Below are 12,889 nucleotides of genomic sequence, written 5' to 3'. Positions count from 1 at the left end.
TGCCCCTGGACCTTGGGCCACTGCGAGACATGCGGGAGCAGCACCCGCTTCGTGCCCCAGCAGACCAGCCTGGTGCAGGCCAGCCTGCTGGTGGCCAACCTGCTGGCCCACATGAACTACTCCTTCTGGATCGAGGCCATCAACGGTGTGTCCGACCTGAGCCCAGAGCCCCGCCGGGCTGCCGTCGTCAACATCACCACGAACCAGGCAGGTAGGCGGAGACGCCCGTCCCCAGCTCCCGGGCCCTTCGTCCTCCCTGGCATCCGAGCAGTGTGCGGACATGCTGTGGCGTTTGGGCAAGTGCCTGCCTCTCTGGGCTCCGCCTTCCTCACCAGGACTCTGAGCTACAGGCTTTGCGCCCTTAGAAAAGTAAAGCATGTTCTATAAGTGGAAGGAAAGCAAAAAGCACAGAGGCAAGCTAGCATGACCATCCCAGGCCTGGGTTCTAGAATTTTCCCTCTCTGCCTCTGTCTCCTCCCTGTTGTAATAGGAGTAATAATGCCTGCTCTGTTACTGAGGCTTAAATGAAGGAAATGAAAATGCTTAGCCCGGTACCTGGCCCACAGTACGTGCTCAATAAATGTCATTAAAATATCAAATCACTCTGATTATCATTTTCCAGAACAGCTGCCACTGCTGCCCCTGGGATGGACTTGGTCATACTGGTTTGGACGACAACCACTTACCTCTCTGTTTCTAGCCAGTTGTTGGACTGAAGTTAGCCCCTTTCTTTCCAAATTCTGGTGGGTCCTGCCTGTCGAGTGGCAGCCTGACCCGAGGGCCGCCTGCGGCAGCTTCCCTGCTAACAGCCCCCCCGGCACGTGCCCTGTGGCTCCCCGCCCCCCATCTCCTCCCAACACCACACAGGCCTGGATCAGTGACTCCGTTCCCACCATGTCACAGAGGAGGAGCTGAGGCCCGGAGCCAGCCAGGGTCACCACATAGAAGCGGCAGAGTCAGGATTCGAACCCAGGTCTGTCTCACTCCCAAGTGAAATAGGCTTCCCAACCCTGAACCCAGGGCACCCCCTCCCTGATGCCAGGGCTTCACCCTCCCAAGAGACCCTCACTCCTCTGGCACCTGTGGAGCACTGTGAGATGCCAAGCTCTCTGCTCAGTGCTAGTGACGCAATCAGGAGTAGGCCCTTGTGCGTGGTGCCAGGCCCCGCCCCTGCCCGTGTGTCTCTGGGGTGGCCGAGACAGGTGTCCGGCTGGTCAGGGGTGGAGGGCGGAGCAGAGAACCTACGGCGCTCGCACTGCTCCATGTGTGCCATCATTAAGAAGAACAGCCTCCCGTGAGCCCGCACGCCCTTCCAGCCACGAGACTACTTCTCTTCACGTGGAAGCCTCCTTAAAGAGCTGTCTTGCTCACACATCTGCGTCCTCTCCTCCGTGGGCCTCTTCGGGCACCTCCAGTCGGGCGCCTTTGCCCACCTGTCCCCAGAAATTCAGTTTGCAGTGGGCACTCCACCCTCCCACCCCCAGCTCTTCTTTCCTCCTTCTTGGAGTACTTTTCTCTTGCCTTCCATGCCCAGCCCACCCCCCACTTTCCATCCAGCTCTCCGGCCTGTCCTTCTCCATCTCCACCAGCCCCTTCTCTCTGCACAGCTTCCCGAAAGCTGGAGGACCCCAGGCACGTCCGGACCCTCCTCTCTTTCCTACTTACCCAGCTCCATCTTGCCAGAGTGACCTTATCAGGGCCCACGGCTTTGAACTCCACCTCCGTGCTGACGTCCCCCAAGTGTGTCACCAGCACAGGCCTCTCCCCTGAGGTCCAGCTGCCTACACCCATCTCCACTCGATGTGTTTCAGACACACAGCACCCCCAAGCCAGCCCCTTCCCCAGGCCCCCATCTCAGGACGTGGCACCACTGTTCGTGGGGTTACTTGAGCCCCAAACCCAGCCGTCATCCTTGGCTCTCCCTCCCTCGTGCCTCGTGCACCCACCAGCCGGTCCCACTGGGTCTCCCTTCAGCGTGACCCCCTCTGCACTCCGACCCCTCCACCCCGCACACACACATGCCATCGGTCCTAGTCAGCTCAGGCTGCCATAACACATACCACAGACTGGGGCTTAGAGCACAGACGTCTACTGCTCACGGTTCTGGAGGCCAGAAGTCCAAGATCAAGGTGCCGGCCAGTTTGGCTCCTGGTGAGGGCCCTCTTCCTGGCTTGCAGACGGCTGCCTTCTCGCCGTGTCCTCACATGGCAGAGAGAGAGAAGGAAAGAGAGAAAGAACTCTCTGGTGTCTCTTCTTAGAAAGGCATCAATGCCATCATAAGGGCCCCCATCTAAACCTCATTATCTCCTTAAGGCTCCATCTCCAAATACTATCGTGTTGGGGGTTAGGGCTTCAGTAGACGAATTTTGGGAGGGGGACACAATTCAGTCCATCACATGTTGCGTGGACAGCCCTGCACCATGATTCAGGGGACCCATCAGACCCTCCCCTGCCCACCTCCCCAGCCTCACCCCATCCACTGTTGCCGGGCTCTCTCCCTTCCAGCCACCCTGGCCTCTGGTCCTCATCCTTGGACACACCAAGCCGCTCCCTGCCCTGGGCCTTGGCCTCGCCTCTCGGTCGGAATGACGTGCTCCTCCCCGTGACGTTCCCCTCGCTGCCTCCTTCAGTCCTCGGTTAGCTGTCCCCCCGCCTCTGGGAGGCCGGCCCCTGACCACCTCAGCTGAAATGGCCCAGTTCCCTCCTGGGCCCCTGCAGACGTAGGGTCCTCTCCATCACGGCACCCTCTTCATGTCTTCCATGGCACCTAGTCTACCTGTAATTATGCATTGATTTGTTTTCTTATTAACTGTGTCTCTCTTAACTAAGACCATAAGCTCCTTGAGGGCTGTCTTGGGCACTGCAGTATCCCCAGGTCCTAGCCCACTGCCCAGAACGTGGGAGTCATTCAGGAAATTCTAGGGGGATGATCCAGTGGACACCCGCAGCTCTGGGCTGGGGGCCTGGGGCAGACAGCAGCCCTGAGCAAATGGGGGAGGGCTGTCCTCAGAGACCACTTGCCCCTCCCCCTCCCCGTGCCTCCCCGTAGCCTCTTCTCTACAACCCCGTCCTCCCTGGAGCCCTCTCTGGTGCTCCGCCCTGTTTCCTTCCCACCTCTGAGCCCCAGTCTCCCTCTGTGTCTGCCCCGCTCACACAGCACCTCTTGCCTTGCAAATTTTTTGGTTCTTAAGAGGCGCCCATGTGTTCCTGGCACTGGTGTCTGTCCCACACACACAGTGGTCTTCTCTGATACTCACCTCCGCCTGGCAGCTGGTGCCCACCAGCTTCACCTTCTGGGTGGAGAAACTGCCCAGAGGTAGTCATGGGCCCAGCCAGCAAGAGACGGGCCGGGTTGTGAAGCCAGACCTGATTCCCAGGCTGGTGGGGTCTCCCCTGTACCACACCCTCCAACTTAACTCTGGAGTTGCTTCTTAATTTTTCATGTCAGCCTCATCCAGCAACATTTATTGGGCACCTACTCTGTGCAATCCCTGCCTCGGGGAGCTCCCACGTGTGCCAGAGAGAGAGGATGCCCAGTTATGAGGCCAGAGCTGGCCACATGGGGCAGGTAGGGGGCATGGGAGGAGTAGGGCAGAGTCGGAACTCGGGTGAGCAGAGGGGGAAGAGGAGGCCTGCGGCCGGAGGGGTCAGGGAGGACGGGTTGCAGCTCTGAGGGCAGTCCCTTCGGTTCGGCTGTGGCTGGGTCGACATCCGACCCTTCCCAACAGACTCACCTCAGGGGTAATTGCACCGAGCACAGGAGTGGGGGAGGGAATGGGTGGATGAGGGAATGAACAAGGGGGCGAAAGGGTGACCTAGTGTGACTTGGAGAATACCTGAGCTCACATGGGCCTCAGGCTCAGCTCATGTCCCCCCAAACCCAGGCAGTGAGGGCGTTGGTTCCTTTGATTCTTCCCCTCCTTTTCCTTTTCTTCCTCGAGTGCTTCTCCGGAGAGCCTGCTCCACACCAGGCCCTGGGCGGGGGTGGGTGACACGGAGACAGAGGCATCAGGTGATGGGGCCTCAGGGTCGACAAGTGCGGCTGCCTGATGGCGCTGGCGGGGCTCCAGCATGCTTCCAGTGGGTGGGCTTGGCCAGGGAGGAGGAGGAGACAGTGGAAGTTGCGGGCTCAGGCCTCATCTGGGTCAAGCCAACCCCAGCATCCCAGTTGGGAGCCAGGCTGTGCCAACCCCAGCTAACTGACCAGGGTGGCAGCCAATGATTTGCCAGGAGGAGCAGAGGGTACTGGCTCTCCTGGGGCGGCGGCAGGACAGTTAGCAAGCTGAGTGTGGCCCAAGCCAGCATCCCTGGGCGGGGCCTGAGGAAGGGGCAGACAGAGGCCAGTCCCCATCATCACCCGTCCACCCATCTGACCTGACCGAGCTCCCTTCCCTCCCCCTGCCCCAGCCCCGTCCCAGGTGGTGGTGATCCGCCAGGAGCGGGCGGGGCAGACCAGCGTCTCGCTGCTGTGGCAGGAGCCAGAGCAGCCCAATGGCGTCATCCTGGAGTACGAGATCAAGTACTACGAGAAGGTACCCACAGGGAAGGGAGAAAGAGGGAGGCCACCAGGCCGGGGACCCTTGGCTGACCACCCCTCCCACGGGCAGGACAAGGAGATGCAGAGCTACTCCACCCTCAAGGCTGTCACCACCAGGGCCACCGTCTCGGGCCTCAAGCCGGGCACCCGCTACGTGTTCCAGGTCCGAGCCCGCACCTCGGCTGGCTGCGGCCGCTTCAGCCAGGCCATGGAGGTGGAGACCGGGAAACCCCGTGAGTGCAGGGAGGGGGAGGGCGAGGGAGCTGGGCCAGGCGCCAGGACCAGGGCCAGGGTCGTGGTGGTCAGAGGAGGGGAACTAGTGCCTGCTGAGCTGGTGCATGGGCCAGATCAGCATTTTTACAGGTGAAAAAACTGAGGCTCAGAGAAGGAAAGTTACATGCCCGAGGTGACAGAGCTCATAACAGCCCATTAAGTGCAGGCTTTCCCCGAACATCAGTGTGACTTGCAGGCACCATGGTGCCCTTTGCTAGCAGGATAACCTTATAATCGTCCCAGAGACCCTCTAGTGAGTTGGCAATATCCACATCCCCATTTTACAGGTGAGGAAAATGAGGGTCAGAGCAGTAAAGCGAATTGCCCAAGGTTACCCAGCAGAGCAAGACTTGAACCTGGTCAGCTTGGGGACAAACTCTGTGCCCTTTCCCAGTATCAGCCTGCCCTGCACCCCCCGCCTCCAGAACAGCGGTTCCCACAGTGTAGTCCAGGACCAGCAGCAGCCGCAGCCCCTGGGAGCTATCAGACATGCTGGTTCTCAGGCCCCGACCCAGACCTTCGGAAGCAGAAACCCTGGCGCTGGGGGCCCAGAAATTTTGGTTTGTTCATACCTTCAGGATGATTCTGAGGCACATTCAAGCTTGGGAACCCCCTGCCCCCATCTCCAGCCCGTTGGGGTCTTCTCCTGTACTCAGCACCCTCCAGGGGGACAGTGCTAAGACAGATGGTTCAAGGCTGAGGTGATGACCTTCCTCAACCTGGCACCCCCTTGGCACTTGTGTGTCTCAAGTGCTCTTGGGTCTGATACCATGTTGAGACCTCCCAGGTAGGAATCCTGCCCGGCTCCATCCCATTTACTGTGTGTCCTTGAGTAAGTTCCTTGAGTTCTCTGGGCCTCGGTTTTCTCATCTGACAACTAACGATAATACTGGGTTATCCCTGGAAGGGATGTGGGTTACTGACTGGAATGTGCAGCTCTCGGTATATTCAGCTTTGTCACTGTTACGGTAACGGGCAGGACAGGCATTTTTGGACTCATACTACAGATGAGAAAGCTAAGGCTCAGAGAAGTCTAGTGACTCTGCCCAGGTTACACAGTCCCAGGAAGTGGTGGCACCAGGTTGGAAAGCAGGATATTGAAGGGGAAACTTGTAGAGGGGAGGGTGGGGCAGAGGAGGGTGCAGCCTGCGCCCCAACTCTGGGCTGGCTCACAGCCGAGGAGGCTGCCGCCGGGCCCCGGGAGGACTGCCAGACCTCTGGCCCTGAGGCCAGGGCTGAGTGGCCGGCCCCCCAGCCTGGTTTCCCCCGACAGGTCCCCACTACGACACCCGGACCATCGTCTGGATCTGCCTGACACTCATCACCGGCCTGGTCGTGCTTTTGTTCCTGCTCATCTGCAAGAAGAGGTGGGTGGTCCTGGCCCCCAGCCGCCCCAAAGCCCTGCCCTGGAGCACTGTGTCTGCTGCCCTCCCCAGCCCCGCTGAGCCAGTGATCCCCTGTGCCCGGGCTCACTTACAGATATACCTGTTCTTCCTTCCTCCTTCTTGCAACGCTTTTCTCTTGCCTTCCATGTCCGGCTCACCCCCCACTTTCCATCCACCTGTCTGGTCTGTCCTCCATCTCCTCCAGCAGAAGTTCTCTCTGCACAACTTCCTGAAAGCTGGAGGACCCCAGGCTGGTCTGGGACCCTTTTCTCTTTCCTACTTACCCAGTTCCATCTTTCCTGAGTAACCTTATCAGGGCCCACGACTTTGAATTCTACCTTCGTGCTGACGTCCCCCAAGTGTGTCACCAGCACAGGCCTCTCCCCTGAGGTCCAGCTGCCTACACCCATCTCCACTCAGATGTGTTTCAGACACACAGCACCCCCAAACCAGCCCACCGACTAAGTAGGTGTCAGAACTGGGACAGGACCCAGGTCTGTTCAAACTAAAGACCACGCTCTTAGTTACTCTCCCCACCGACTCTGTTCCGGAGGGAGGTGGTGTGGGCTTAGGGTCCCACTCAGCGAGAATTAGAAAGATCATCCATAGATGGAGAAACTGAGGTCCAGGGAAGGGAAGGAGCTTGCCAAGGTCACACGGCAGAGTTGGCATGAGAAGCCTCATCTCCCAGCCCCTCTACCAGGGGTGCTTTCTTGTAAAATTGAGCTAATAATGCCATAGACTTTGCTGTGAGGGCCAAGTGGACTTGACTTTGTAGATTATATGGTGTTTATAAATGTCAAGGATGTCACAGTTCAGCTGGGTTGAGAGCCTGAGGTTGGGACTCCCCCCCTGCAGGGGCAGGGGCTGGGGTGGCAGAAGCTGACCTGAAAGGGGAAGGGGGGTAGAAGGGAGGAGTTTGGACGTGTCCCTGAACGGGGTCAGGGCTGAAACCAGGGGCAGTCCACCCTCTACAGGCACTGCGGCTACAGCAAGGCCTTCCAGCACTCGGACGAGGAGAAGATGCACTATGAGAACGGGCAGGGTGAGTGCAGGGCCCAGGGATCTGGATGCAAAAGAGGAGGTCACAGTAGGAACCAGTGCTGGTCTGGGGGTGGCGCAGGTGGGCAGGAGAAAGGTGCCCTCAGAAAAGACTAGAGCCCCGGAGAGAGACCGCAGCCTGTCACAGAGACCTGAGACCCCAGAGGTGCAGTGCTGTGCAACTTTCCTGGGTTTGAAGAGGATGCTAAAGACCCTCTCCCCAGGGAAATGCACAAATGTTGGCATTCACACACAATTTCACATACAACTTTGGGGGGTCATATACTCTTGGACAAGAACCCCTGCTACAAAGAACTTTTTCAGGACCCTGCAGAAACCTCAGAAAACAGGGCAAATATGGGGATGCCTACCTCAGTGCCCCACTTCTTTGCCCACGGCAGAATCAATCATGGTACTGATTCCCATGGAGCCTGAATGCAGTCTCAGAATCCTTCTTAACACAGTCTTCTAGAGAACCGCTTTCCATCAATCTGAGTTGGCACTGCGATGTGACCTTTTCTGGTCACATTCCTACCCTAGGACAATTGAGAAAGATCTTAAGGACCCTAAAAGTGACCCCAGAAAAATGACAGATAGGCTCAGAACTCACGAGAAATCCCAAAGTCCCCTAGAGACCTCAGAGCTACTCCACAGAGACCCTGCTTACACTTGGCAAGCACTTATTGGGCACCTACTGTTTGCCACCACATCCTGGGATTCCCGGAGACACTTCTCACTCCACCCCCAGTCCCGTCCCAGGCCCAGGGAATGCTGGGAGAGAATGTCCTCATGGAGCCCGCCGATGGCCCTTCTCTCCTGGCCCCTCAGCGCCTCCACCCGTCTTCCTGCCCCTGCACCACCCTCCGGGGAAGATCCCAGAGACCCAGTTCTATGCAGAACCCCACACCTACGAGGAGCCAGGCCGGGCGGGCCGTGGTTTCACCCGCGAGATCGAGGCCTCTAGAATCCACATCGAGAAGATCATCGGCTCCGGTGAGCTTCAGGGATTGTGAGAGTGGGGACATCACAAGGGGTGCCCAGGGGAGGGACACCCTGTGCAGAGGGACAAGGGAGCCAAGATGCCCAGCATGGCCAGACACTCGGTGTGCGGGGCTGGGAGAGTGCAGAGTCTGGGGTTGGAGGGGGGAGGTGCCATCGCCCACCCCCTGCCGGCCCACTTGGGTTCACAGGAGAGTCCGGGGAAGTCTGCTACGGGCGTCTGCAGGTGCCGGGGCAGCGGGACATGCCCGTGGCCATCAAGGCCCTCAAAGCCGGCTACACGGAGAGACAGCGGCGGGACTTTCTGAGTGAGGCATCCATCATGGGTCAGTTTGACCACCCCAATATCATCCGCCTTGAAGGTGTCGTCACCCGTGGTAGGTGCCAGGCGACAGCAGCCTCACCCTGCAGGGCCCCTCCTGCTGGGGTCAGAGCTCTAGGTCCATCCCCAGACCACCCCGCCCTGCCCCATCCCCCTGGCTCAGGTCCCCAGATGACTTGGCAGGGAAGGGGACCCAGAGCCTGGAACCCCAGTGGAAGCCCTACGTTCCCTGGGACCCTGGGTGCTGGCCCAGCTCCTGGCAGCTCATAGCCGGGGCGGGGAGGACATGTTCCTGATCCCTCCCCACCAAGAGCCACCTCCTCCCCGGCGCCCTCCCCAGGCCAGCTGGCAATGATCGTGACCGAGTACATGGAGAACGGCTCTCTGGACACCTTCCTGAGGGTGCGTGCCCCGCCCCTCCTTTCACCTGGGCCGGGGGAGGGAAGTTCAGTCTGGGTGGTGGGAAATCATGTGAGACCTCCAGATACCCCCTCCTCCCCAGAGCTTGGACCCAACAGACCTGGGGAAGGGCGAGCCAGGTGTGGGGAGGGGTCTTACGGGTCAGCCCATCAGACTGCCTTTCAGCCCCCACCACGTGGAAGTCCCTCTGCTGCACGGGTCCTGCTGCCCTGTCCTGCACACAGGCTAAGAGGGGCGCCTCTGTGGGGACCCAGGGCCCCAGTCAGCTGGGAGGCCTGGCAGGTGGTGGTGGAAATGCCTAGATTCCCAGCCCTCGCCATGCCGTCTATCTGCTGGGCGCTCTTAGGCACAGGGCAAAACCTCTCTGGGCCTCCATTTCTCCTTCTGCAAAATGGATGACCAGTCACTGCCACCCTACCTACCTCTCAGGGCTGCTGGGAAGTGTAAATGAGACGTGAGAACAAACCTTAAACAGCAATATGCTTCCTAAGCAGTGAGGCACTTTGTAAACTGCAAAGAGCCTTCCTGAAGCGCAAGCCACATCCCCCTGCAGACTCACGATGGGCAGTTCACCATCATGCAGCTGGTGGGCATGCTCAGAGGAGTGGGTGCCGGCATGCGCTACCTCTCGGACCTGGGCTACGTCCACCGCGACCTGGCTGCCCGCAACGTCCTGGTCGATGGCAACCTGGTCTGCAAGGTGTCTGACTTCGGGCTCTCGCGGGTGCTGGAGGACGACCCCGACGCCGCCTACACCACCACGGTGCGTAGCCCGCACCCCCTTTCCAGCAGGCCCTGGGATGGAGCCCCCCACGTGTCGTTAGGGAAATTGGACGTTTCAGGGTTGCCTTCAACCTGGGGCGAGTCCTACCTCTTCTCTGCACCTCAGTTTGCACCAAAGCTTTCCCACCTCTGCTCCGTCACTAACTGGCTTGCGGAGGTACCAGGGCTGGTCCCCCCATCACTCACTCACTGGGAGATTTGGGGAGAGTTGGCGTCTCTCTGAATCGCCTCCACTCCACGTCTGTCTCTAACGTTTGACTAAAAACCAGCATTTTCAAAATGTGTTCTGGGGGGATTTGGGCTTCGCTAGCAGTGCTTTAGGGGCTGCCTTAAGGGTGGAGGGCCTCCACCCCTGCCTCCGTCAGGACCTTCCCTTAGGATCTCACCCACTGAGCCTCCAAATAAGGTTTCACTTAGAGAAAGGATTTTGTGACCAAAAAAAAACCCTCCAGGGGAGCTGGAAAATTACTAGACCACGTTCTCTGAGCTTCGTCACTTGTTCAGGCATCGACCTGTTGACCGATGCTTACTGAGCATCTACTGGGTGCCAGGCCCTCCACCCGCTGTCTTTTGTTCAGTCGCCACACCAGCTCCATGTGCAGGTCTCCCCCATCAGAACAGGTGCTGTTGGAAGGTGGAGGCCGTGCCTCTCCGACCAGCCTTCGAGTTTCCCAGCCCAGACCCCTGCCTTCAGCTCCCTGACGAGCTGGGGAGAAGCTCTCAACATTCGTGTGTCCGTCGCAGGGAGGGAAGATCCCGATCCGCTGGACGGCCCCCGAGGCCATCGCCTTCCGGACCTTCTCCTCGGCCAGCGACGTGTGGAGTTTTGGGGTGGTCATGTGGGAGGTGCTAGCCTACGGGGAGCGGCCCTACTGGAACATGACCAACCGGGACGTGAGTGCCGGAGCCTGGCTGGGCAGAGGCGGCCGGGGCCTCGGAGGGAGGGGCCGCTCCAGCCCATCGCCGTGTTCCCCCCACAGGTCATCAGCTCCGTGGAGGAGGGGTACCGCCTGCCCGCGCCCATGGGCTGCCCCCGCACCCTGCACCAGCTCATGCTTGACTGCTGGCACAAGGACCGGGCCCAGCGGCCTCGCTTCTCCCACATCGTCAGCGTCCTGGACACGCTGATCCGCAGCCCTGAGAGTCTCAGGGCCACGGCCACTGTCAACAGGTGCCTGGCGCCCACCCCAGCTCCGCCCAAGCCCGGCTACCCTCCCTGCTTGCCCTAGACAAGGCCCAGACTTAGTCCAGGCCTTGGGATGGCTCTGCCCTGACCCCTGGACCAGACCCAGCCTGGGCCTCTGACCCCTGTTCAGAGCTCTACTTCCAAGCCTGCGGTCTAAGCCTTCAGACCCTCCTTGCCACTGCCGAGCCTAGATGGAGGCTGAGTGGCTGGCGCCAGTGTCTCCTGGCAGACCACTTACCAAGGGCCCCTGTGCCTCAGGTGCCCGCCCCCCGCCTTTGCCCGGAGCTGCTTTGACCTCCGCGGGGGCGGGGGTGGCGGCGGGGGCCTCACCGTGGGGGACTGGCTGGACTCCATCCGCATGGGCCGCTACCGGGACCACTTCGCTGCTGGGGGTTACTCCTCTCTGGGCATGGTGCTACGTATGAATGCTCAGTAAGTGGTGGGCCCCTGGGGACGGGAGCAGGGGGTGAGGGCAGAGGCCAGAGGTGGAGCCGCTGAGGATGGCAGCTCCAGGGATGGGTATGTCCCCGTCTCCACAGCTCCCAGACTCCCAGGTCAGCACCGCCTTCCTTTACAGGGATGTGCGTGCCCTGGGCATCACCCTCATGGGCCACCAGAAGAAGATCCTGGGCAGCATCCAGACCATGAGGGCCCAGCTGACCAGCACCCAGGGGCCCCACCGGCACCTCTGACCAAACCGAGCCAGCCCCGGCTCATGCCAGCCGTCAGAGGACTCGTGGGGTTGGCCACCCCAGGCCTCTGTCCCTCCTCCTTGGCTGCCTTCCCCTCAGGTGCCAGGGAGGCCGAGGACTCCATCACAAGACCTGGTGTTATCTGGGGTCAGGCCACCTGGGAAGGGACCTTTGGTGCCCAGCAGGGAGGGGACACCTGCCCCCAGGGCAGAGGGCCTTCTCTTTCCCAGAGGCTGGGGCCTCAATGCCACTGAGCCCAACAGCGAGGTCGCTCACCTGCCTCTGTGTGTGTGCGCGTGTGCGTGAGGGTGCCCGTGTGCACACACTCACATGCTGTAGGGGTGTGTTCTCACGAGGTCACCGGAGCCCTTGTGAACACGTGTGATCATGTGTGTGTGTGTCCGCTCGTCAGGTCCCCCATGGATGTGTGCCGGTTATGGTGAGTGTGCTTATTCGTTAAGGCTGGGGGCACATGTGTGTGACTGTGGTTGGCATGTCATGAATGAGGATGCGTGTCACAGCGTGAGGATGCGTGAGCAGGGAACTCGGTGTGACACTGCCCATCAGATGTGGGCCCAGGTCCCAGCACCCACAGGGACTGGGGAGAAGCTCAACCCCCTCCCCCAAGCCTGGAGGCTGGAGCCAGGGGCTCCTTCCAAACCACACCAGCACCAGGCCCACCCTTGTCTCCTCCCGGGTGAGCCCGCCCCCGGCTCTATCTCAGGTCTGAGCCCTCCCTCTAGCTGCTGGGGGGCCACCTGCATCCTCCACCTGGCTCCCACCACTGCTTCAACAGGAAAACAGGGTTCCCGGCCAGCCCCTCTGGCCACCTTCTGTGTAGGCATCAACACAGGGTACATGAGATGCCCTCAGCTGAACTTGGCTACCTGGCCAGGGGCCACCAACTTCCTTCTAGTCTCTGATGCCCCTGCACAGCCTGGGGCTCCTCACTTGGAAGTCCCTCGGCCAATCTCACTGCTCAGCCCTGGCCTGCACCCCAGACCCACACCTAGGAATAAGGACCATAACATCCTAGTTTTTCAGCCCCAAGTCCACCCCTCCTGCACCTTCCGGGCAGACCAAGGGAGTGTGCCTTGTCCAAGGTCACACGGCAGCCAGCGAAGTTTCAGAGCTGAGCCTCCTCCCGGGGCTTTTTCCCCACGTCCTCCTGCACAGAGGAGGAAGTCACCCCCCACTCAGAGTTGACCCTCCCTCTAATGGCCCACCAGGGTATGTAAATATCTTTTTCTA

General features: G+C 60.1%; 1 protein-coding gene across 1 annotated transcript; it reads left to right on the top strand.

Annotated features, from left to right (window-relative positions):
• Positions 1-6: 6 nt before the first annotated feature.
• Positions 7-11,927, top strand: EPHA8 (EPH receptor A8; the record flags this gene model as incomplete). The annotated part of the gene is made up of 13 exons (XM_028484750.2): positions 7-211; positions 4,408-4,532; positions 4,608-4,770; positions 6,084-6,177; positions 7,173-7,240; positions 8,065-8,229; positions 8,427-8,612; positions 8,898-8,959; positions 9,531-9,740; positions 10,505-10,654; positions 10,741-10,931; positions 11,205-11,378; positions 11,524-11,927. Coding segments are annotated over 13 exons (1,908 nt in total), but the record flags the coding sequence as incomplete, so codon positions are not given.
• Between the last annotated feature and the right edge of the window lie 962 nt (positions 11,928-12,889).

The sequence above is a fragment of the Physeter macrocephalus genome, chromosome 3, assembly GCF_002837175.3.
Source record: "Physeter macrocephalus isolate SW-GA chromosome 3, ASM283717v5, whole genome shotgun sequence".
NCBI classification, from domain to species: Eukaryota; Metazoa; Chordata; class Mammalia; order Artiodactyla; family Physeteridae; genus Physeter; species Physeter macrocephalus.
Note: the sequence above shows the minus strand (reverse complement) of the source record. Positions and strands in the feature narration are given on the sequence as shown.